The following is a 23,273-nucleotide window of genomic DNA, read 5'->3' as shown; positions in this document are numbered from 1 at the left end:
CACGAACCCGTGTACCCTGCATCGGCAGGCGGACTCTCAACCACCGCGCCACCAGGGAAGCCCGGAGCCACTGTTTTTTGATTCAAGCCTGCAAAACGAGGCAGGGAAAGGATTTCTGGTATGGAATTACAGAGAAGTAAGAGAAAAGAAAAATCAAATCCAAACTTCTGGCTTTGAAATTCAGAAAGAAAGTAGTCTTGTTTTGTTTTGTGTTTTTGATTTTTTGTATTTTGTGGAGGTTTTTTTTGTTTCTGTTTTGTTTTGTTTTCTTTCCTTTTTTCTAATCTCCATCATTTACTACCTCTGAATTCTGTGGACACTCACTGTGTTATTTTTTTAGCCTCAGTTCTTGTATCTGTAGCATGGTAATACTTCACATACTTGTTGTGGAGAACAATCAAAATGAGATAATTTTCTAATTGTAAGTTGTGGGAGTGTGGCTGGTTAGAGCTCTGCAAAGTCCATGTATGTTAATGCTTCTCTTGCCAGGTAAGGACTAGGATACAAGGAAGCATCGGGAGCAGCAGTTTTGTGGATTTAAGTTTACACTATGTGAGGAATCATCCTTAAGGAAAGGAGTACAAAAAAATTTTAGTTTTGCAAGTGTAGCAGAAATACGGACTTAGTGAACACTTTGCTGGTGCCTTAGTGGCATGGAAGTGACCCATGTCATTAAGGGCCCTGTAGCTTAATTTTAATTAACTTTGCGATAACTGCCTCTAACTGGGTAGTGCAAAATGGGAACATGTAAAGACCATGAAGTGAGCCCTGCTATATGTGAGTGATGTGTTCTTGAACCATCCACCTCAGATTCCACATAGTTAAAATTAAGTGTTAACACACACTCATAGCATTGCTGTGAAAATAAAATAATGTGCAGAGTATGTATGTTGCTTAGTAAAATTCCTAGAGCAAAACAGGTATCCAACAAATGTTAGTCCTTGGGGTTTCTCCACACCAAATGTGGGATATCTGAGATAAGCTTTCAGAATCACAGGTTATTGTCTTCCTTGCATTGGATGATCAAAGGGAATCTGGGACAGGAAAATAATCTAACAAAAAGAATTGCATTCGCAAATTTTCCATAGAGCAATCAAAGATAAAAATCAACCATGTGATGTTGTCCTATTTTCTTGCTGGTTTCCTAATTATTTAATATTGAATACTGGGATTTGATTAGGAAATAAAGGGAAAATCATCAGTACAAGGATCATGGGTTGTAAATTTTGCCTTTTATCTCATTATGCCCCAAGGAGGGGTCAGAAGTTTCTTATTAGCCACAAAACATATCAAGAGATATTTCAAATGTTTTGGATATTTAGTACTGGCATAGTAAGTCTTATATATATGTATTTAATATAATATATAATATATATATTTAAATGACCTTTATGGTGCTATGAAAGTGGATAATTGGGAGAATTAAATCCTTAGAAGTTTCCTGAAACATATGTCTGACACTATAGTTCGACACCTCTGTTTTGGTTTAAAGTATACGATTTTCTCATCTGCTCAGTTATGTTCAGATTTTAAAATATTACTTGGAAATATAACTGAGCTTTTACATTTTTAGAAAGGTTTTAATACAATTCTGTGAAAGCTTATCTTTTTTATGTAGGTAACATAAACAGGTATAAGGAAGTTTAGAATGTATTGTATTTAGATCTGCTTGTGAAATGTATGTGTGTATCTGCGTGCATGAGTATACCCACCTGTATACAATAATTATAGCTAACATTCATTGCTGATATACCACATGCCAAACATTAAGCGGTTTACATGTATACTGATTCATTTTCCTCAAAACAAGCCTAGGAAATATGTATTATTATTATTATATATTATTCCTATTTTACACATGAGGAAACTGAGGCAGAGAACAGTTAAATAACTTGCCCAAGGTTACCCATCCAAAAGTGGTAGAAATCTGCATTCAAGCCCAGGCATTCTGACTCCAGCACTGCTCTTTTCAACTCTTCTATACAAGGGGAGACTGTTGACTAAAGTCCTTCAGATGTCCACAGTCATTCTTGCCCTCACCATCCAAATAATGGCTCATTCCACAGACAGTGGGAAGTACGGTTAAAGTGCATACAAAAATTCATGTGGAGTCCTGAAGATATTTGTTCTCATGTTCACTCATACCTCTAATTTTTTTTTTCCCCTTCTCACTAAATACTTGATCCGCTTCTTGTCATTGGGCTTTTACACACTGATTGAGCCCCATGTTGACATCTCCCCTCTTCATTGCCCACTAGCACAAGGCAAGATCTCTTCCTCCACATTATGTCTTTTTAATTTTAGGCCATGTATTTTTTAGTTTTTAAGTTGTTTTCTGTTACTTTCATGTATAAGCAGCCCAGTTCTCAATCTCTAGCCCAGGCTACACGCTAGACCTAGCTGTGTATACCTGTAATCCCGTTCAGAAACTCTTCCGGCGAAGTGCTGTTTGTGGCTGATCACTACACCTTGCTCTGTTGGAAAGAGAGGGCAGTTTTGAGATAAAGTTTTGCCTTAAACTCATGACATTATAATTTTTAGGCAACACTACTTTTTGTAACAAGTGAAGGTACTGAAACGTTCAGTGGGTTGAGTGGAAAATGTATTCACCTTTAGTCTCCTATCCAAGGCAACTTCTTGGGTGCTTTTTTTCCCTCTTTATATACATGGCAATATTAAATATTTTATAATCACTTTTATGTAGCTTATGTTATTAAAATGCTTTGTAGTTTACAAAATGTGCTAACCTACCTTATTCCATGAGAATCTCAAAAACCTGTAGGGTAGGTTAGACAAATCATTGCTATAAACAAAGGAACTGAAACAAGAAAATTTGGTCTAGTAAAAAATCAGAACTGGTTTCAAAGCCAAAGTCTCATGATTGCAGAATCAGCGTTCCACTTTAGGAGGTGGTGAGGCAGAGTGGTAAGAGCACAGGCTCTGGGGTCTGGCTGAACCACTTAGAGTTGTGTGAACTTGAAAACCCTGAAAGCTAGAAAACCTCCTTGTGTCTATGCATTCTTTTCTGTAAAATGGGAATATTCCTAGTTTGGGGTTGTAAAGATTAGGTTCATATCAATAAAGTGTTTTGTAAAAGTTCTGGTACACAGGAAGCATTATATAAGTGTTAAATAGTCCACATGCTAAAAAGTAGTGTGGGTTGGCACTCTGACATTTAGCAGGGTCTAATCGACATTAGTTAGTGAGTACTGTCTAATATTTATTGTATATGGAAATACCACAAGAAAAGCACTTGACTTCAGTTCAGTTGCTCAAGCAGCCCTTGTTTACTCCCTGGGTAAACCCTTCAATGGCTCTCCAGTGCCCTCAGGATAAAATCTAAATTCCTTGAGCCAGAGTACAAAGCACTCAGTGATTTGCTCCAGGCCCACCTCTCCTGCTGCTTCCCTCCACGTCTGCACTCCATGCTTCTGTGGGGGAGCCCTTCTCTCAGCACAGTTGGATTCTGGGTGCTCAATAGGAAACCCTCAGCTCCTTCCTGCACCTAGGTTACCTTGATCTTTATGCCTAAGTTATACAGGGTAAGAGCCCTCCCCAATTTTCCCAATATTCTGTCCCCATTCTTTTTCCGTGTGTAGCATATCACGCTGGGCTGGAATCAAGTTTTCCCTTGTTTATACATTTCTGATAATTTGATAAGAATAGAAATCGCCGTAAAAAATAAAGGTTAACCAGAGAAAAAACTCTCTTCTGAACTGAGACATCCCTACTAAGAGTTATTTGGTATGATTTGCCAACTAAAGCAAGTTGATTCCAAGAAAACTGGCAGGTTTTCTGTTTTTGCATTTACCAAATGCATCAGTATGAAGAAAGCTTTGTCTGTAACCCCAATACCTGATATTCCGTATGTATCAGTGAACTTTGTTATGCCCTGTAAATTTACTTTTAAGGAATAAGTTATATTAAGTAACGTTTTGTTTCTGCTTTTAAACACACCCAGTCTCACCACATTACTGTTTTTCCTGGTAGAGCCTATGTAGCTTTTGTCCTAAATTCATAACTAATAGAGTTTAGAATCTCTGGTATTATAGAGTCTTTTCTAAACGGAGATTTTGCCAACTAAAAGAGTGTATGATTTGCCCACCAAAACAAATTAATACCAAGAAATTTGGCAGTAAAATACTTTATTTTAGATTTAACAAAAGTATCAATGAAAGTTCTACTGAAGTTTGCCAAACCACTAGGAAATAAATAGAATATATCCTGTGGTCACTATCTTTTTGTGATTTAATCAACTACTGTTTTTCCCCCTCTTTCATATGATAAGTTCTCAGAATTCATGACTTGAGCCACAATCAGCCAACATAAAATACTTTTTTCTGTTTTAAGCATGACTTAATTTTATCTCTAGAAAAACAATTAATATAAAACATCTGTTTCTTAATGGCTTAAATTTCTGGGGAGGGGATGGATTTACTCTTTCATTTGTTCTAGATTTCCTGGATAATTTAGACTGTCACTTACTTTATGAAGCACTTTAGATTTACAACTTGGTAGGAATTCTTAATAATGCAGGGAAAGGAGCAGGAAAATGGATATCATCAACCATGTGAACAGAGTAACATTAAAAAATAGATTTATAAAGAATAAAGTTTAAAATGTAATGATGAATGGCTTTTTAAGTACAGCTTGGTTAATGTCTGGTTAGTGTGTTTAATTCTACCCAGTGTCTGGTTAGTATATTTAATTAACTATCCCTTTTGAACATATTTTTATTCTAACAAATTCTAACAAATATATGAGAAGTGTCAGTGGGTTAATATTGTATTCTACTGAGCTAAGAATTCTTTGAACTGAATTTTTCTTCTAGATGGGAGGGATAATAGTGATAACTGCTCTGAAAACTATTACCGCATAATCTCCTTTAATTCTCACAATAACCCTGTGAGCTGGATATTATTTCAGTTTACTAGCGGGAGATGGGGCTGGGGAGAAATTAAGTAAATTGCACTGGGTTGCACAACAAATAAATTGATAGGTTAGGAACCAGGTGTGTTTGATGCAGAAGCTCTTGGTTGCACCCACTATCTAGAGATTATATTTATTTAAATGTATTTAGGTATTATGATTTGTATTTTATTTACATATACAGTTGTTCAAGGAAGGAATCATGTTTTGTTACAAAACCACATGTTCATAAGAAAATCAATTAATATAAGAATAACATAAGCAAAGTGTATGGGGACATGGAAAATTTATATCAAGAAAATCTCACTATTATTAATGCTAAAGCAATTGAATAGAAAACTTAAGTATAAGCTTTGATTTACACAGTTCTCATTTCCTGACAGAAAACCTGTCAGAACCTATTAGATGAAAATCAGTTTTGTGTATTTTGAAAATTGGTAAGAATTATTATTCATGGCATTGTTCAAACACAAACAACACTGTGACCAACTAATAGGTTCTTATGTAAGTCACTGTTGAAAGCCAAGGACAAAATGTTAAAAATGGTTTTCAAATTTCTTTTTTTTTTAAGTTTCAGAACCTCTAATTCCTCTCATCACTGTGGAAGCCCAATACATGAAGCAGATAACAACAGAGTTATTGGGCTTCCTGGCTCTGTCTTTACCTCCTTGCTCCCTTCATCTGCTTGTGCCTCTGAGATATCTCTTTAGAGCCACAGGGGCCATTGTGGGCTCAGTGTGAAAACCACTGTGTTAAAATATAAAAGGAATGTTTTATAGAAGATCCGTGTGCTATGATCCTGACTTGTAGCTTTGTAACAATCTAGCTAAAAAATAAATTATAATATCTAGTAAAGTTTACTTTGAACCAGTGGTTCCTAACCCAGAGGCACTCATCAGAGCCAACCTCAAAACATGGTTAAATATGCCATGCCTGGCGCCTCCTATACTCACTGAGTCAAAATTCATTAAAGCAAGTCCTGTGGAAATCTGTAAGTTTAGAACCTGGGAATCTGTACTTTTAGAATATATATTCTAAAAGTACATATATATATATATATATATATATATATATAAAACTATATGTGTTTTCTATTATTAATCTCAAGGAGAATATGAAAACGTGCTAAGGCTAAAGGTAATGTATATTATTATCAGATAACACTATGTACAATAAGGACATACAAAATGTTAGAGAATTGTAAAAACAAATGTCAAAATCCAAAATTATTCTAACTATGGTTTGATATGTAGTCAATGATAGAGCCATTGATATCAGAACTGATCCTCAAAGAGTATGCTTTGATTAATATCTCCCCTTTATATTCCTAAATAATATTATCTTCATTTTGAATGTGTTCCCATATATCCCTGAGTGTCAAATGTTAATTCAGATAATTATACCCTAAGAGAGTCTGACTTGGGGGACACAGAAGGATTATTTCACAGGTAATGCAAATTCAAGCAAGTGTCTACTCTTAGAGCTAAGCAATTGGAAGGTTGAACAATCAGCAGGATACTTCCTATTTTATGCACTGATGCATCCCCAAGGCCTAGAGCAATTCTTGGTACTTAAGTAGATGCTTAATAAACATTTGTTGAACGAATGAATGCTCATTCACTGCAAGTGTCCATAGAACTGTAATAGAAGTTAAAGCAGTGAGCTAGACTTTCTCCTTTTTATATACTGTTTGTATTACATGTAATTTATTAGGTTGAAGATAATAGAAAAACTATCCAACAGTGACTTACAATGTAGAGGGGTTAAAAGAATGTTTGAGAAAGAAGTTTCAGGATAGATGTCTGGTGGTTTGGGTTCAGTGGCTTAATGATGTCAGGATAGGAATCACTGTGACTTTTTTGGCCTTAACTTTCAAGCCTATTGCCTCCTGGTTGCACAGTTAAGACCAAGAAGAAGGGAAAGAGAAGAGCCAAGAATCATGTCAGCTGCACTATTCCTTCAGCTAGGACAGCAAAACTTTCCCAGAAGCTGACAAGGAGATTTCAGACCTATGTAACAAGGGCCCCCAGTTCAGTGGAGGCTAAGATTATAGAAACATAATGATCATTATTTAGTAAGGCCAGTTATGAACCATTGTCTGGTGCTGGGCACGTTGCCCCTCTAAACACGAGTGAGATTCTGATATGAAGGAAGGAGAAAGGATGTTAGTAATTAAATGGGCATAAAATAGCATCTGATACAATACTACTGAAAAGAGAAAATACTTTTATTTTATCTTGTTTTATTTTACTTTATTTTCTTTTTTTTTCTTTTCCTTTATACACATTGTAAAAGGAGAAGTAGCCAACTAGTGGGGTTATATTTTGACCAAAAATATATTTTAGGTACCAGGTTAACTAGGCAAAAATGATTGCTACTAGATCATCAATCTTATAAAGATACATAATTTATTGTATTTCTAAAAAATGACTTAAAATTACTTTGCTGCTGTCATGAATCTTGCTAGTTATTTTGAAATGGATAATTAGAGCTGGGTACTAAAATGTTTATGTTCAGCCACCTAAAATTATTGGGCACAATATTTATTTATACTTCTGTCAACATTGCTTTATATTTTGACTAGCTTTTGATGGCAAATTGTTATCCAAGGACTTCTTGTAATATATACATATATTTTTTCCATTTTAGATAACAAAGCCATTTTGTAGGGTTTACATCAGAATTCAGTTTTAATTAAGCCACAAGACTGACATGGGATAATGACTGCAGTTGCTAACAGAAATTTGGGTCACTTCTCATTTCACAATAAGGGCTACTGGGCCACACAGTTGTTAGTGCTTTTTTGGAAATGCCATCACCTTAAAATACAGACTGTGAAATTGTGCAAGTTTCTGTCTGTTTTAGTGCATGTTCAGATCTAATCATCATTATATCCTACCCTGAAGGCTGGAAAGCTAATTATTATATAGGTTGTTTTGCAGTTTGGTATATTTCAGTCAAACATTAGGGGTAATTAGGGACTGGGGTAAGGATTCATTCCAAATGAAGAATCAGCTTTGCATACATTTCCCATTTCTATTTTGATGTGCTTTTTGACATCTAAGGACAAAGTATATTTTGACAAACTTATACCCTGATTTGCCCCAGTTAGCATGCTTATTAAAGCATAATGAATAATAAAATAAAAAAATAAGAGTTACCCTTTTGCTTTCTGAGATCTAGTAACTTACTGTTGGAAATTTGATACTAAATTTTGATTTCTCTAGGAAAAACTAGTATCTGCTCTGTTTAGATTAATAGATCTGAGGATTTCCATTTTATATAGAGTACTACTAGATCATTATGGGAGATGCTGGCTTCTGTAACATGTTATTCAAAATTCATTGATTTAGTAAAACTCCTTGATATGCAGAAATTAAGAGTCTCAAAGGAGGGAACCTTTGGATTCAGTAAGTCTGATATTGGGGCAAGTGTGATATAGAAGCAAGAGAAAGAGCTTTGGAGTTAGATAGACTTGGATTTAGATTTTGGTTTTATGCTTATCAGCTCCATGACCTTAGACCACTGCCGTGTTTAGCTTTTCTCAACCTCAATTTCCTTATCTGTAATGTGGGGAAAATAATATACCAAAGGATCATTGTTAGGATTAAGTGATATAGTGTGTATTGACTACAGATACACATAAATTTATTAGTCTTAATCACTGATATTACAAATATGAGATTAGAGGCCCTCAAAATAAAATTACTTCCACAAGCTCACACAGTAGCAAACCAGAACCATAGGACTGATGAATATTCTCTGTGCAGTGAACTATTCTCAAAGTGAATTGTGAATATGCACATTTATTTCAAATGTTGAGGATTTGCACTGTTTTGCAAGGAAGAGCTTCATATACTATCTACATACATTGTAGAGTGGTGAACAGGAAGTGAGTGAGCATATTCTGTAATATGACAATTTTCAAGCCCATTATGTCATCTAATTTTGATTTTTCTTTTTAGAATAAAAACAATATGTAAAACTAGACAAGTTTGGTTACCACACCTGACAAGGTAGCCATGAAAACCATGTTTTTGCTCTTTTCATGCGGTGTGTCCTGTGAGGAGCAGACTGCTCATTAGTTATAATTTCACTCAGTAGACTTCAGAGTTACCTTTGCCTAAACACTCTGTATAGACTAACCAGTGGATTCGAATTCTCAATCCCTCTTTGCCATCTCCATGAGTTTACAGTTTTAGAGTATATTAACAATTCAAAATCTTTAGCATACATTTCTGATTGATTTTTGCTTCCTTCAGAGTTGTATGCTTCATAGTATGACTATGCTACTGCTTACTTTTCAAAGAGCAGTGGCTAAAACTTCTTTGTTTATGATGATGAAAAATATTTTGTAACAAAATGGAAAAAAAGAGACAAAAAGAACAAAATGAGCAGAGGTGAATGTATTTTGAAACAAACAATTAAAGGCAGTGGTTGCTCATAGTCAACAATGTGAGTAATAAGATTGAAAGAGACAACAAAAATCATCTATCTTTGATATCACTTATCACTTCAAAAATAACTAATATGATGGTGTAAGTAACTCAATTTGAAATGTCATTGGAATACTTTAAGTCAAATATCTTTAAATGGGGCTTCCCTGGTGGTGCAGTGGTTGAGAATCTGCCTGCTAATGCAGGGGACACAGGTTTGAGCCCTGGTCTGGGAGGATCCCACATGCCGTGGAGCAACTAGTCCCGTGAGCCACAACTACTGAGCCTGCGCCTCTGGAGTAAGAGAGGCTGCGATAGTGAGAGGCCCGCATACCGTGATGAAGAGTGGCCCCCACTTGCCACAACTAGAGAAAGCCCTCGCACAGAAACGAAGACCCAGCACAGCCAAAATAAATAAAAAAATAATTAAAAAAAAATCTTTAAATGGGAAGTATCGAGACATGATAGAAGAAGAACAGACTTCTGGCATAAGAGAGACTAAAGTCTGCCTTCAAATTCTGCCACTTAGCAGTTGTATCTGTTAGGATGTCTTCCTCTGCAAATAGCAGATCACTTCCCACTAGATTAAGCAACAAATCTGATTATTTCCCATATAACAGGAAGTCCTAAGAGAGGCAAGTTTCAAATTTAGGTGGATTAGCAACTCTGTGATACAATTTTGAATCAAATACTTCTCATCCCTTCACTCTGCCAACCCTAATCTATAAGCTTTGCTCTCCTGCTGATTCTCCTTATTTGCTCTAGATGGCTGCATCAGTTCCAGGAAATATACTCATACCCAGCAACTTTCAAGGCATCCAGGAGTTTCCTTTTCTACTGTTTTCTTCATAAAAACTCCTTTCCTTTGCAGATCACCTTCACAGCTCATTGGACAGAACTGAAACAATAGTTAAGACCACATAATTGGAACTGAGATAAGTTCAGCATTGCTAAATTGTGGAAAAAGAAGGAGGGAAAAGCCTGAATGAAACTAGAGAAGAAAATAGAGACCAATTTTTCTGGAAGAACTTATATTAAAAACAAGACACAACTACAAGGTTTGAAGTAAGGAGGTGACGTGACCACATTGGTGGCTTAGAAAGGTCTTTCTGGATGCAGTGTGTTGTAGACATTTTCAGGGATCATGCCTCTGTACTGAGAAACCAGTTAGGAGATTTTTCAAGTTAAAAATTATGGCACAGATTTGACTGGACTGGTTCTGCTGTGGAATGAAACAGAGAAGGCAGTTCAGAGAGTTATATACAGAATAGAGTTAGAACTGGTGGAATTTGGTTACTGATTCAATGTAGGGGGTAAAGGTGAAGGAAGACAAAGGTGACTCACAGACTTCTGGATGGAACAACTGGTTCTGTGACATTGCATTCACTGAGATAGGGAACATAGGAGGAGGATTTTTTTTGTACAAGGAAGATACTTTGTTCACTTTGCTACAGGTTGAATTTGAAATGACTGCAAGTCATGAATGTGTTAGTAAATAGCAGACAGTTCTATAAGTTGATTGGAATTTCAAGAGAGAGAGATGGACAAAATATATGGATTTGGGGAGTTATTAATATTTACATTACAACTGAAGACTTGGAAGTTCATGAGCTCCTCTACAGGGGTTCTTACATAGGGGGTATGTGCTAATATCACCTCTAAAACCAATCAACTAACAAACAAAAGTTAAATATCCTAGCCATTCTCCATCCTAAATAGTCTGATTCAGTATGAATGGACTGGTGCTAAACATTTGTTCTTTTGAAAGATTCTTTTTTTTTATTCCCATTTTAAGTCCTAGTCAAGAATCGTTGGTATAGAGTGATAAGTGAAGACAGTCTACAAAAATAGAGTATTGATCAAAGCCAAGGTTTGAAGAGTTGGTAGAGGAAGAGTAGCTTATAATGGAAACACATAGCCAGAGAGGTTAAAGAAAACCACAGAAATGCATTGTCACTGAAGATGAAAGATAAGAGAGAGTGTCTATGGGGGTCATGATCATATGCTACCAAAACATAAGAAAAATTAGGAACTCAGAGCTACGTGATTATCACAATTTTTAGAACCAATCTTTTAGATTGGTGAGATTTTCCACAGGCAGTGTTTGACAGCCATGGTTCATGTACAAATAAAGTAGATTCATTCATGATTAGGGTTTACTTCTTGGCCTTTGGATGCCCTGGGGAGATAGGTTGCTGTAATCAAGGTATTTGATGATGTCTAGGCTCTTAAGTGCGGGACTTGGTTATGGGAAAAACCATAAGCAAGGCTTGTGGTCTGTCATGAAGGCTTCAGGTATTGCCTCATGTTTTTTTCCTTCCTTGATTTCCCTGCTGGGGCTCTGAATGATACTGCAAACTGTCAATGTTGTGTTGATCCTCTAGGTTTGCTGGGATCGTTAAATGAAAGAATATATATAAATTGCCTGGTAGACCTGACACATAGTAAACACTGAATAAGTTTGCTTCCTAATATTCTTCCTTTTTTTTCTAAAAAAAGGCTGTACAGTTATGTTGCTCAGAATTACAAAAGAAATAAATACTCTCCCATTCATTTTTGAAATACAGTTGGTTATAGATTCTTGCTTTCAAGCAAAGTCGACAGAAATCTATGTAACACCCCTAAACCTAAAACATAATTCTTACCAAATGTACAAATTTAGTTTTCCAATGTGAAACACATGTCTTCTTTCTCTGCACTCTTGTTGCCAACTGTTCTTTGTTCCCTGCAGCAGTTGTCTCATTATAAAATTTAGCCCAGAAGCAAGAAATCACATCTGTGCTGATTGAGACTATGGAGAGAGGCTGGACAGCTGTATATCTGGGGTTTAGTCCCACAGATTAGTTAAACGTGTGCTGTAATTGAATCCAGTAGCTTTTCTGGTATTGTTAAATGGAAATCAATAAGCAGGCAAACATCAAAACTCGACTGTATTCAATTGGACTTTGGTCCAATGCCTTTAGAGAGAGAGAATGCCATCTTATCTGCTACTAATCCAAAGTATTCTCTCTTCACACTGTGGTGGAGGTCTGACTACCATTATAATTGTGTTTGTGTGTTAATGTGAAGATCATGGGAAAAACAGAAACAATGTAAAATTACAAATATGCCTTTTGGGTCTCCTTTACCTTCATGTCATCAAGGATCACACATTCTTTCCAGGCATTACCCACTGATGGTGGTGGGACCTCGCGCCTTCAGCTGTCTTTTGACTCTTCAAAGTCTCAAAACACATTCATCCCAATGCATCATTTTCCTGGAAAATCCAATAACATTTTTTTGCCTAATATTAGCAAGATGTTAGGGAGGAAGCGATGGAGTCAGAGGGATACACAGCAAGTTACGAATATTTGAAAGTTATAACCATTAAAGAGCATATTTGAATAATTAACTCCAATTACTCTTTAATTTTTAGAATGTTTGAAGTTGAAGGCTTAGGAGTCTTTTTGTGCATATTCCATTTTACTCATTCTGCCCTCCCTTTGTCCTTCTTGAATCCTAACAAAAAGAATGAGTTAGCAACTCTCTGGCTTTTCTGAAAGTAAAATTTTAAAAGCTTTTCTCTGTTTGTTCAAGAAAGCATTAAATTTATTAGTATGTAGTAATAAAATTAAGACATACTTAAGATTAGTTTGAATTAGTTTCTATTATAATTGTTATTTGGTTAGGCAGTTAACTGATTTTTACTTATTAAAAAGTTCCTGTATTTGTGAGTCATTGTTTTTCCTATGTTAACTTTAGGAATTTGCAATAGACTAAATACTCATTGACCTCTACAGAGTTATTTCTCCTGGAGAATCAGTCTTCTAAATTAATGATTAGATTACCAACCAATATGCCCATCATCATTGTAATTATAGAATGGCTGAGGGAAAATGACCTTGAAGGCTGTCTCTCAGTTTAATGGTATGGCTTTATTTTAAAATATAAATAATAGAATAAAAACATTTTCCATAAAATTTCTGATATCTAATTAATGTCTTTCAGAGTAACTGTGGTATCAAACATTTCCTCTAATTATATTCATTAGTGGCTTCTCCCGGACAAGTTTTAATTAAGTTGTACAATGAAGATCAATACTCATTGTGTATCCATTGCAATTTACAACAAGCATATATACTGTTCAGAACAATTTAATTACTGTAATTGTAGCACAGAAGATACTTAGTGACTGTGCTGCATTACTGCCAAACCACCTTTTAATAAATTCAGTAATGAAATTAGAAAAGGAAATTCTGAAAATTCACATTTATATATACGCTATGTCTAAACCGGTTTTTATGTTAGTAGCTTAAGTAATGGGGGGAATGGAAGCATTGATAATATCAGTGGCATAAAGCTTTTTCATGCATACCATCATGCATGTTGAGAAATTATTAGAGCATAAATGACTACACTTGTAATAATAGTTACATTGGTTACTAAAAATAATTTATGGGTGTTGGGTATTCAGAATACTCTGTTTTCTCTAAATAAGATGTCAATTTTTGTTACTTTCATTTCCTTAAATAGGAGTAGTATTTTCATTCATAAGGAATGCTTCCAAATGTATTAACTTCTATTAATGATGATCATGCTACTGATGCATTGTGCAAGGAATTGTGGAAGTAGAGATTTTCTGGAAGCATCATAGGTGTATACCAGGGTTTCTGAGATTTGGCACCGGTGAAATTTGAGCCACATAATTCTTTCCTGTGGGGTGGAACAAGTTTTGCTGTTCACTGAAGGATGTTTAGTCAGTTGCATGCCTGGCTTCTTCCCATGAGATGCCAGTAGCAGATATTCCCCTACTTCCCAGTTTTGACGATCAAAAATGTCTCCAGACATTATCAGATGCCCATGTTGAGAACTACTGGTGTGTGTTGATTCAGCCACACCCTACTGATCTGTCTACTGACCAAATGATTCATTCATAAAAACGACAAACAGCTATTCAGCTGTTCTGAATGCAGGCTAGGTTCATAGGCATGAGTCAAACATAGTGTTCTTTTAGGGGAACAATACAATTCTATGTAATCCATGTTTTGTATATAAGAATTGGGTGTTAGTAAAATATTCAGTAATACTACCTTACCCACATTTAGGAAAAGGAGAATCAGAGATGGTTTCCTGGGGAAGACAGTTTCTGAAATATGTTTTGAAGTACAAATGAAGAGTTAGCGGTTCACAAAGGGAGAAGGGTATTTGAGATAGATAGAGCAGCATGTGCAACACTTGGAGGTATAAGAAAGCTCTCTTACTCTTATCTGTAGCTATCTGTATATCTAATTTTATGTAGATATAATTTTAGATAGTTATTTTTCCTGAGGCATCAAATCCCAATTTACTCTGCATTACATGAACAAAATTATAAAGTAGTAATCTGCAGGTAATTACCTAAAACACCTAATTTTTCTCTTTTTTTCCTCAATTTCCAAGTCAGTAATCGTATATGTAAATATCTGCTTTGCACTGTGAATGTTATGAAATCATCTTCTAGGAGGAAAGCAATTTTAGGCAGTATGGAAAAGTGACATGCATGTATTTCCTATAAAACTCCTAATCTGTTTACCTGAAGAAAATCTTTTGACAAGATCATCAAAAGAAAGATGATATACATTCCTATTGTAGTTATTTCCATGTGTTCAGTAATGTATTCCAATACAGGAAACTCCCAATAAATTGTAAAAATAGTGAAGCTAGTATTTTCATTTACTTTCACACTTACACATTTTCTAAGCCACGAAGAGTAAAAATAGTAATTTTAATTAAAGTTAATTCAAATGAGGGCAATTAAATTTTTGAAAGACATCTGGAATTCTGTTGATAATAATGAATATTTCAAGATGCACATATTATTAAGAAGTCTACAAGGAATGCTGTGTTTCTCATGGCAGGCTAGTTATGAATTCCTAGAATTCCTATGCACATCACTTTGCCACCACAGGATTAAGTTCAATTTGACTGCCATCGTAGCAGAAGGCCTTTAGTTTGCTCATTTTCTCTACTTTATCTAGTCCACACAGATATGCCACTGCTCAATATCAAAGGTGAGTAAAATGAATCATAAAGATGAATAAACAGAAGGATTTAGGTTCTGCACTCCCCTGATATTTAGTCATGTCTAGACACAGACCTAGTGCCCCAGAAAATCTAAAATGAGGACAAGGACATTTAAGTTTAATGTAGCCTTATTCCCATAGAAACCAGAAGAGCCAACAGTAGCGTAAAAAGAAAAGAGTATGGATCTACCTGAAAAATTAAATTTAGTGGACTACTCGAGGATTTGCAAGGTTAGTGGGTAGTGAAATAGTTTTGGTCTGTTTGTTTTTGGTTTTTGCTGTTTTAAAACAATAGTTTTTGAGTTAGGTCAGTTTCCTTTAAAAAATGATAATTCCACATATCATTTATTGTTTTATTCCCTAAAGCCAACATGCTGTATGTAGGCTAAAGTTGATACAAACATTCTGTAGGCATATATATATATATATATATATTTTTTTTTTTGCTGTACACGGGCCTCTCACTGTTGTGGCCTCTCCCTTTGCGAGGCACAGGCTCCGGACACACAGGCTCAGCGGCCATGGCTCACAGGCCCAGCTGCTCTGCGGCATGTGGGATCATCCCGGACCGGGACATGAACCTGTGTCCCCTGCATCGACAGGCGGACTCTCAACCACTGCGCCACCAGGAAAGCCCCTGTAGGCATATATTTTTATAGTTAAAGAGCTCAGAACTTAATGAGGAAAATAGACAAGTTTATGGGTAGGTTACAGTATTGAGTATATATCTGTGTTTTCTAAGATTTTAAAGTTTTTGATTTATTTTCATATTAATAGTTTTAATATAGACTGTTACTTTAGTGTGTAAGATATGTATGTTTGCATATATGGTATGAAATAAAATGATGGATAATAAGGGTTAAATGCACATAATTTCCATAGCATGCCAAAAATGTCTGTTTCAGTTGTGATCCTGATTTCCTTGATCATAATAATTTCAGAGTACGTTCTCTTGTAGAAGTTTTACACACTTCTCAGCCTATCTAAGGTTAAACCTTTAGTACCCTAGTCTTACACTTGCAGATCCAACCATCTTTTTAGAATTGCAGGCATTTCAAGATACTGAATCTTGAATGTAGTTTGAGAAAGCTTCAGTACCTCTGACGAGGGTTAACCCAGTCGTTTCCCTTTTGGGTCCAAATACCATGCTCATTCACAGTGGTTCAGCTGCACAGCACTCCAGGTAGATCCATTTGGTTTAGGCATAATATATTTGAAAGATAATGGTCTATGATCTAGGTCTAAAGCATTTTGACTACATAGCACCTTTTTTTTTAACATCTTTATTGGAGTATAATTGCTTTACAATGGTGTGTTAGTTTCTGCTTTATAACAGAGTGAATCAGCTCTATGTATACATATATCCCCATATCCCCTCCCTCTTGCATCTCCCTCCCACCCTCCCTATCCCACCCCTCTAGGTGGACACAAAGCACTGAGCTGATCTCCCTGTGCTATGCGGCTGCTTCCCACTAGCTATTGATTTTACATTTGGTAGTGTATATATGTCCATGTCACTCTCTCACTTTGTCCCAGCTTACCTTCCCCCTCCCCGTGTCCTCAAGTCCATTCTCTACATCTGCGTCTTTATTCCTGTCCTGCCCCTAGGTTCTTCAGAACCATTTTTTTTTTTTATTCCATATATATGTGTTAGCATATGGTATTTGTTTTTCTCTTTCTGACTTACTTCACTCTGTATGACAGACTCTAGGTCCATGCACCTCACTACAAATAACTCAACTTCATTTCTTTTTATGGCTGAGTAATATTCCATTGTATATATGTGCCACATCTTCTTTATCCATTCATCTGTCGATGGACACTTAGGTTGCTTCCATGTCCTAGCTATTGTAAATAGAGCTGCAATGAACATTGTGGTACATGACTCTTTTTGAATTATGGTTTTCTCAGGGTATATACCCAGTAGTGGGATTGCTGTGTCATATGGTAGTTCTATTTTTCATTTTTTAAGGAACCTCCATACTGTTCTCCATAGTGGCTATATCAATTTACACTCCCACCAAGAATGCAATAGGGTTCCCTTTTCTCCACACCCTCTCCAGCATTTATAATTTGTAGATTTTTTGATGATGGCCATGTGATAGGTGTTAGCTTTTCTCTAAATGTTTGATAGAATTCACCTGTGAAGCCCTCTGGTCCCGGGCTTTTTTTTGTTGGAAGATTTCTAATCACAGTTTCAATTTCAGTGCTTGTGATTGGTCTGTTTATATTTTCTATTTCTTCCTGGTTCAATCTTGGAAGGTTGTGCTTTTCTAAGAATTTGTCCATTTCTTCCAGGTTTTCCACTTTATTGGCATATAGTTGTTTATAGTAATGTCTCATGATCCTTTGTATTTCTGCAGTGTCAGTTACTTCTTTATCATTTCTAATTTTGTTGATTTGAGTCTTTTCCTTTTGTTCTGGATGAGTCTGGCTAATGGTTTATCAATTTTGTTTATCTTCTCAAAGAACCAGCTTTTAGTTTTATTGATCTTTGCTATTGTTTTCTCCATTTCTTTTTCATTTTTTCTGACCTATTCTTTATGATTTCTTCTGCTAACTTTGGGGTTTTTTTTTTTCTTCTTCTTTCTCTAATTTCTTTAGGTATAAGGTTAGGTGTTTGAGATTTTTCTTGTTTCTTGAGGTAGGATTGTATGGCTGTAAACTTCCCTCTTACAACTGCTTTTGCTGCATCCCATAGGTTTTGGGCCATTTTGTTTTCATTGTCATTTGTTTCTAGGTATGTTTTGAGTTCCTCTTTGATTCCTTGAGTGATCTCTTGGTTACTTAGTAGTGTATTGTTTAGCCTCCATGTGTTTGTATTTTTTACACATTTTTTCCTGTAATTGATATCTAGTCTCATAGCGTTGTGGTCAGAAAAGATACTTGATATGATTTTAATTTTCTTAAATTTACCAAGGCTTGATTTGTGACCCAAGAAATGATTTATCCTGGAGAATGTTCCATGAGCACTTGAGAAGAAAGTGTATTCTTTTGTTTTTGGATGGAATGTCCTATAAATATCAATTAAGTCCATCTTGTTTAATGTATCATTTAAATATTGTTTCCTTATTTATTTTCATTTTGGTTGATCTGTCATTGGTGAAACTGCAGTATTAAAGTCCCTTACTATGATTGTGTTACTGTCAATTTCCCCTTTTATGGCTGTTAGCATTTGCCTTATGAATTGAGGTGCTCTTATGTTGGGTGCATAAATATTTACAGTTGTTGTATTATCTTCTTGGATTGATCCCTTGATCATTATATAGTGCCCTTCTTTGTCTCTTGTAATTGTGTTTATTATAAAGTCTATTTTGCCTGTTATGAAAATTGCTACTCCAGCTTTCTTTTGATTTCCATTTGCCTGGAATACCTTTTTTTATCCCCCACTTTCAGTCTGTTTGTGTCCCTAGGTCTGAAGTGGGTCTCATGTAGACAGCATATATACGGGTCATGTTTTTGTATCCATTCATCCAGTCTGTGTCTTTTGGTTGGAGCATTTAATCCATTTACATTTAAGGTAATTATTGATATATATGTTCATATTACCATTTTCTTAATTGTTTTGGGTGTGTTATTGTAGGTCTTTCCTTGTCTGTGTTTCCTGCGTAGAGAAGTTCCTTTAGTATTTGCTGTAAAGCTGGTTTGGTGGTGCTGAATTCTCTTAACTTTTGCTTGTCTGTAAAGTTTTTAACTTCTCCAGCAAATCTGAATGAGATCCTTGCTGGATAGAGTAATCTTGGTTGTAGGTTTTTCCCTTTCATCACTTTAAATATATCCTGCCAGTCCCTTCTGGCTTGCAGAGTTTCTTCTGAAAGACCAGCTGTTGACCTTATGGGGATTCCCTTATATGTTATTTCTTGCTTTTCCCTTTTAATATTTCTTCTTTGTATTTAATTTTTGATAGTTTGATTAATATGTGTCTTGGTATGTTTCTCCTTGGATTTCTCCTGTATGGGACTCTCTGTGCTCCCTGGACCTGACTGACTATTTCGTTTCCCCTATCAGGGACGTTTTCTCTTCAAATAATCTCTTCAAATATTTCTCTAATATAATCTCTTCAAATATTTTTCAGTCCCTTTCTCTTTCTCTTCTTCTTCTGGGACCCCTTTAGTTCAAATGTTTGTACATTTAATATTGTCTCTGAGGTCTCTGAGACTGTGCTCAATTATTTTCATTCTTTTTTCTTTATTCTGCCCTCTGGTAGTTATTCCCACTATTTTATCTTCTGGGTCACTTATCTGTTGTTCTGCTTCAGTTATTCTGCCATTGATTCTTTCTAGAGAATTTTTAATTTCATTTATTGTGTTGTTTATAATTATTTGTTTTCTCTTTAGTTCTTCTAGGTCCTTGTTAAACGTTTCTTATATTTTCTCCATTCTATTTCCAAGATTTTGGATCATCTTTACTATCATTACTCTGAATTCTTTTTCAGGTAGACTGCCTATTTCCTCTTCATTTGTTTGATCTGGTGGGTTTTTACCTTGCTCCTTCAACTGCTGCATATTTCTCTGTCTTATTTTGCTTAACTTACTGTGTTTGGGGTCTCCTTTTCGCAGGCTGGAGGTTTTTGCCGCAGGCTGTTGTTTTTGTCTGCCCCCAGCGGGTAAGGTTGGTTCAGTGGGTTGTGTAGGCTTCCTGGTGGAGGGGACTGATGCCTGTGTTCTGGTGGATGAGGCTGGATTTTGTCTTTCTGGTGGGCAGGACTGCATCCAGTGGTGTGTTTGGGGGTGTCTGTAACTTAGTGTGATTTTAGGCAGCCTGTCTGCCTAGCACACTTTTAAACTACTTTAATTTCAGAGGGACAGTAGGTGAACCTGTTGAAATATAAACTCCCTGAGTGTCTATGTATCTGTATGTGAGTATGTGCAAGTTTGTGAGTGTGCGAATGTTGGTGCATGTGCATGTGCATACTCTTCCATTGCTTCCTTTTGCAATGATGATGTTCGGACTTCCATCTTGGGAGTTACTAATATGTTAGGATACCCAGCCCTAATTGAGTTCTGCCTTTCAAAATGTAGCTAACAGTTTTGTAAAAAACACATTTTGGACTATAGTTATATATAAATAAAAAGTATCTTTGGGAATGCAATGAGCACTTAGCTATTGCAACAACCTTAAGAGCTGCTGCATTTCCTAGGCTTGGTTAAGAGTGTATAGATTTATTTCTTAATTAAGTTTGCAATTTGGATTACGGATTTTGGTTAATATCACAAACTTGGGCATAGTTTATTGTTGTTTAATGTAAATTGTTTGTTCATTGCCTTTATAACAGCTTTCCAGAAGAAAATAGAGTATATTTAGCCCCAACTTTACAGCTGCAGCTTAATCCCAAGAACCAGCATCTTTAAAAAATGGACATGGTCCTCATGGTTTTCTGTGGAACTTTCCTTTTTTTCTTTTTCTTATTAATTCTTTTCCTTTATTCCTGTTTGACCACAAAAATAAAAGGCACTTAGGGTAATAACTTGTTTATATACTTTTGCTGTTATTTTTCTCCAAATAATTATTCAAAATCACTTATTCTCTTGCATCCTAATAATGTTTTCTTCAAATTATAACTCTTGTATTCATGATAATGAATGCTCAATTTACTTTCAGTTATGCATGTAATATGTGCTTTTAATAACACTATGAAAATAGTGATATATTTTTGTATATTTGACTCAGTTTTGTTTTCTTTCTCTTTTAGTGAATTTGTTGGATTCACGGACTGTCATGGGGGACTTGGGATGGATTGCTTTTCCAAAAAATGGGGTAAGCCTTTATGAAATTTTCCTTACAACTTAAACTACTTGAATAGACATCATCTTAAATATCATATAGTTGTAAATTCTCTGGACATATTTGATGTTAAGAAAAGAGGGGTGTGTGTGAAGGGGAGTGAGGAGACTTCAAATTAGCTTTGACTTGGAAAAGCAAGCAAATTGGGAAGAGATTTTTATGACTGACCAACAAATATATTATTTTCCTCTCTGAATATTTCTCCGTAAAGAAATGTGAAGTTTCTTCAGCATTCAGGAGAGTTTCAGATTGAAGCAACCAACACATTTTTAGAATTGGTTTATCTTAAAAAAAATAAAAGAAGAGCTAAGAAAAAAACAAAAATTTGCTGCTAATTTGCCCTTATCTTGTTTATATTGAATAGGAAATAAAAGTTCATGTGTCAGTGACAGTGTTGAATCAAACACTGGAACCAATTTATTATGTGTTTAATTTACTACATTAGGGAATTAAAATATTATAAGAAATTCCTTTAAATGCCATTGAAATTGAAAATGTCTCAGATTATCAGATTATTCATCATTCAAAGGTTTTCTTTTAATTCTTGAATTTTTCTCTATTGAGAACTTTCAGAAAAGATGCTCCATTGGAAGATTTTTATAATCAACCATTGTTTTTTTATTAGTAAATTATTTTATGGTGTACATTAAACATAACTTATTTGGGATGAATATTAGGTAAGCCATTTTTTAACAATATGCCTATTAATATATTTGTAGTACTAACATCTTAATACATAGATTATATAAAAAGTATTCCATTATCTCGTACTTAATTAAAAACACATCCATATTATCAGATGGAAAATGAAAACATAAGTAAAATATTGTGACATAAAATCATTGTATTACATAGAAAACATTAACTGTATTGCATGACTATTATATTGAAAACAATCTAGACTTTGATAGAATATTTTTATTATATAATGACTTTAATATTTAAATATTTTTTTAATTTTCAAGCTAAAACTACCCAACATCATTATTGAACCAATTCTGCTCAATAGTCTATAATAACCTAAATGGGAAAATAATTTAAAAAAGAATAGTTACATGTATATGTATAACTGAATCACTTTGCTGTACACCTGAAACTAACACAACATTGTTAATGAACTATACTCCAATATAAAATAAAAAATAAAATAAAATACACATGGATTTTTATAATAAAAAATAAAATATATAAAAAAGAAAAGTAAAAAATGTTATCAAATCACCTTGTGACAGAAACAAATAATATTTTCAATCCTCCATTTAAAGAAAAAGTATTGTTAAACAATTTGAATGCTTAAAACTTTATTATACAGTGTATATATGCAATTAATTAGAAGATTATGCACACTAGTAATATTTTATATGACTTTGAAGGTCAATTTCAATTTAATTAAATAATTTAATATTATACCAAATCTGGTTATAACAGCCCAAATAACCAAAACTTAAAAGTTTTTTTCTAATTGATGAGTATACCAGATGTTTTAATTGGTCCTTTACTTAGAACATTCTTTCTGTGGAAATAAGACAAGTAGTATTAATTGTTCTAATGCATAATAATTTATATGTTAACATCCTCATCTCAGTGTGCTTTCTCTTTTTTCATTAAGTTGGTATTTCTTTTTGGTTGTAAATATTATGGTTACATTTAGAGGTATAATATAAATAAAGTAATACAAGTAGATTGTTAAGATATTAAAACATGAAGATAAGCCAAATGAAAAACAAATTGTCTTACTCAGATACAGCCAGTGCCAACATAAAGGTATATATATTCTCTTAATCTGTCTTTTATCTTTCTTATGCTCTTCCTTTCTCCATTCTTTCTTTATCCTTCCCCTCACTCACCACGTCTGAGTTACTGTCTTTCTTTCATCTTTCACCACCCCTATACAGGAAGATGGCTGGCTAACATCCATCTATGAGAATCTGTAAATATATTTTGTACTCTGTATTTTTTCACATATCAAAAATGATTTATTTCATAAATATCTTAAATTGCCCTTCCTGAGAAGATGGCTGACATATTGGGTTGAAATTAATTTTTTAAAAGTGAGAAAATATGTCATATTCTCTTTGAATCT

General features: G+C 34.8%; 1 protein-coding gene across 4 annotated transcripts in view; it reads left to right on the top strand.

Moving 5' to 3' along the window:
* Positions 1-23,273, top strand: part of EPHA5 (EPH receptor A5) — a 341,956-nt gene that overhangs the window by 8,677 nt on the left and 310,006 nt on the right. For all 4 annotated transcript variants that reach the window (XM_007446631.1, XM_007446630.1, XM_007446628.1 and 1 more), the window contains exon 2: positions 21,099-21,163. In XM_007446631.1, coding sequence (XP_007446693.1) covers positions 21,099-21,163 — 65 coding nt within the window. The remainder of the gene's footprint in view (positions 1-21,098; positions 21,164-23,273) is intronic.

The sequence above is a fragment of the Lipotes vexillifer genome, unplaced genomic scaffold, assembly GCF_000442215.2.
Source record: "Lipotes vexillifer unplaced genomic scaffold, Lipotes_vexillifer_v1.1 scaffold175, whole genome shotgun sequence".
NCBI lineage: Eukaryota > Metazoa > Chordata > Mammalia > Artiodactyla > Lipotidae > Lipotes > Lipotes vexillifer.
Note: the sequence above shows the minus strand (reverse complement) of the source record. Positions and strands in the feature narration are given on the sequence as shown.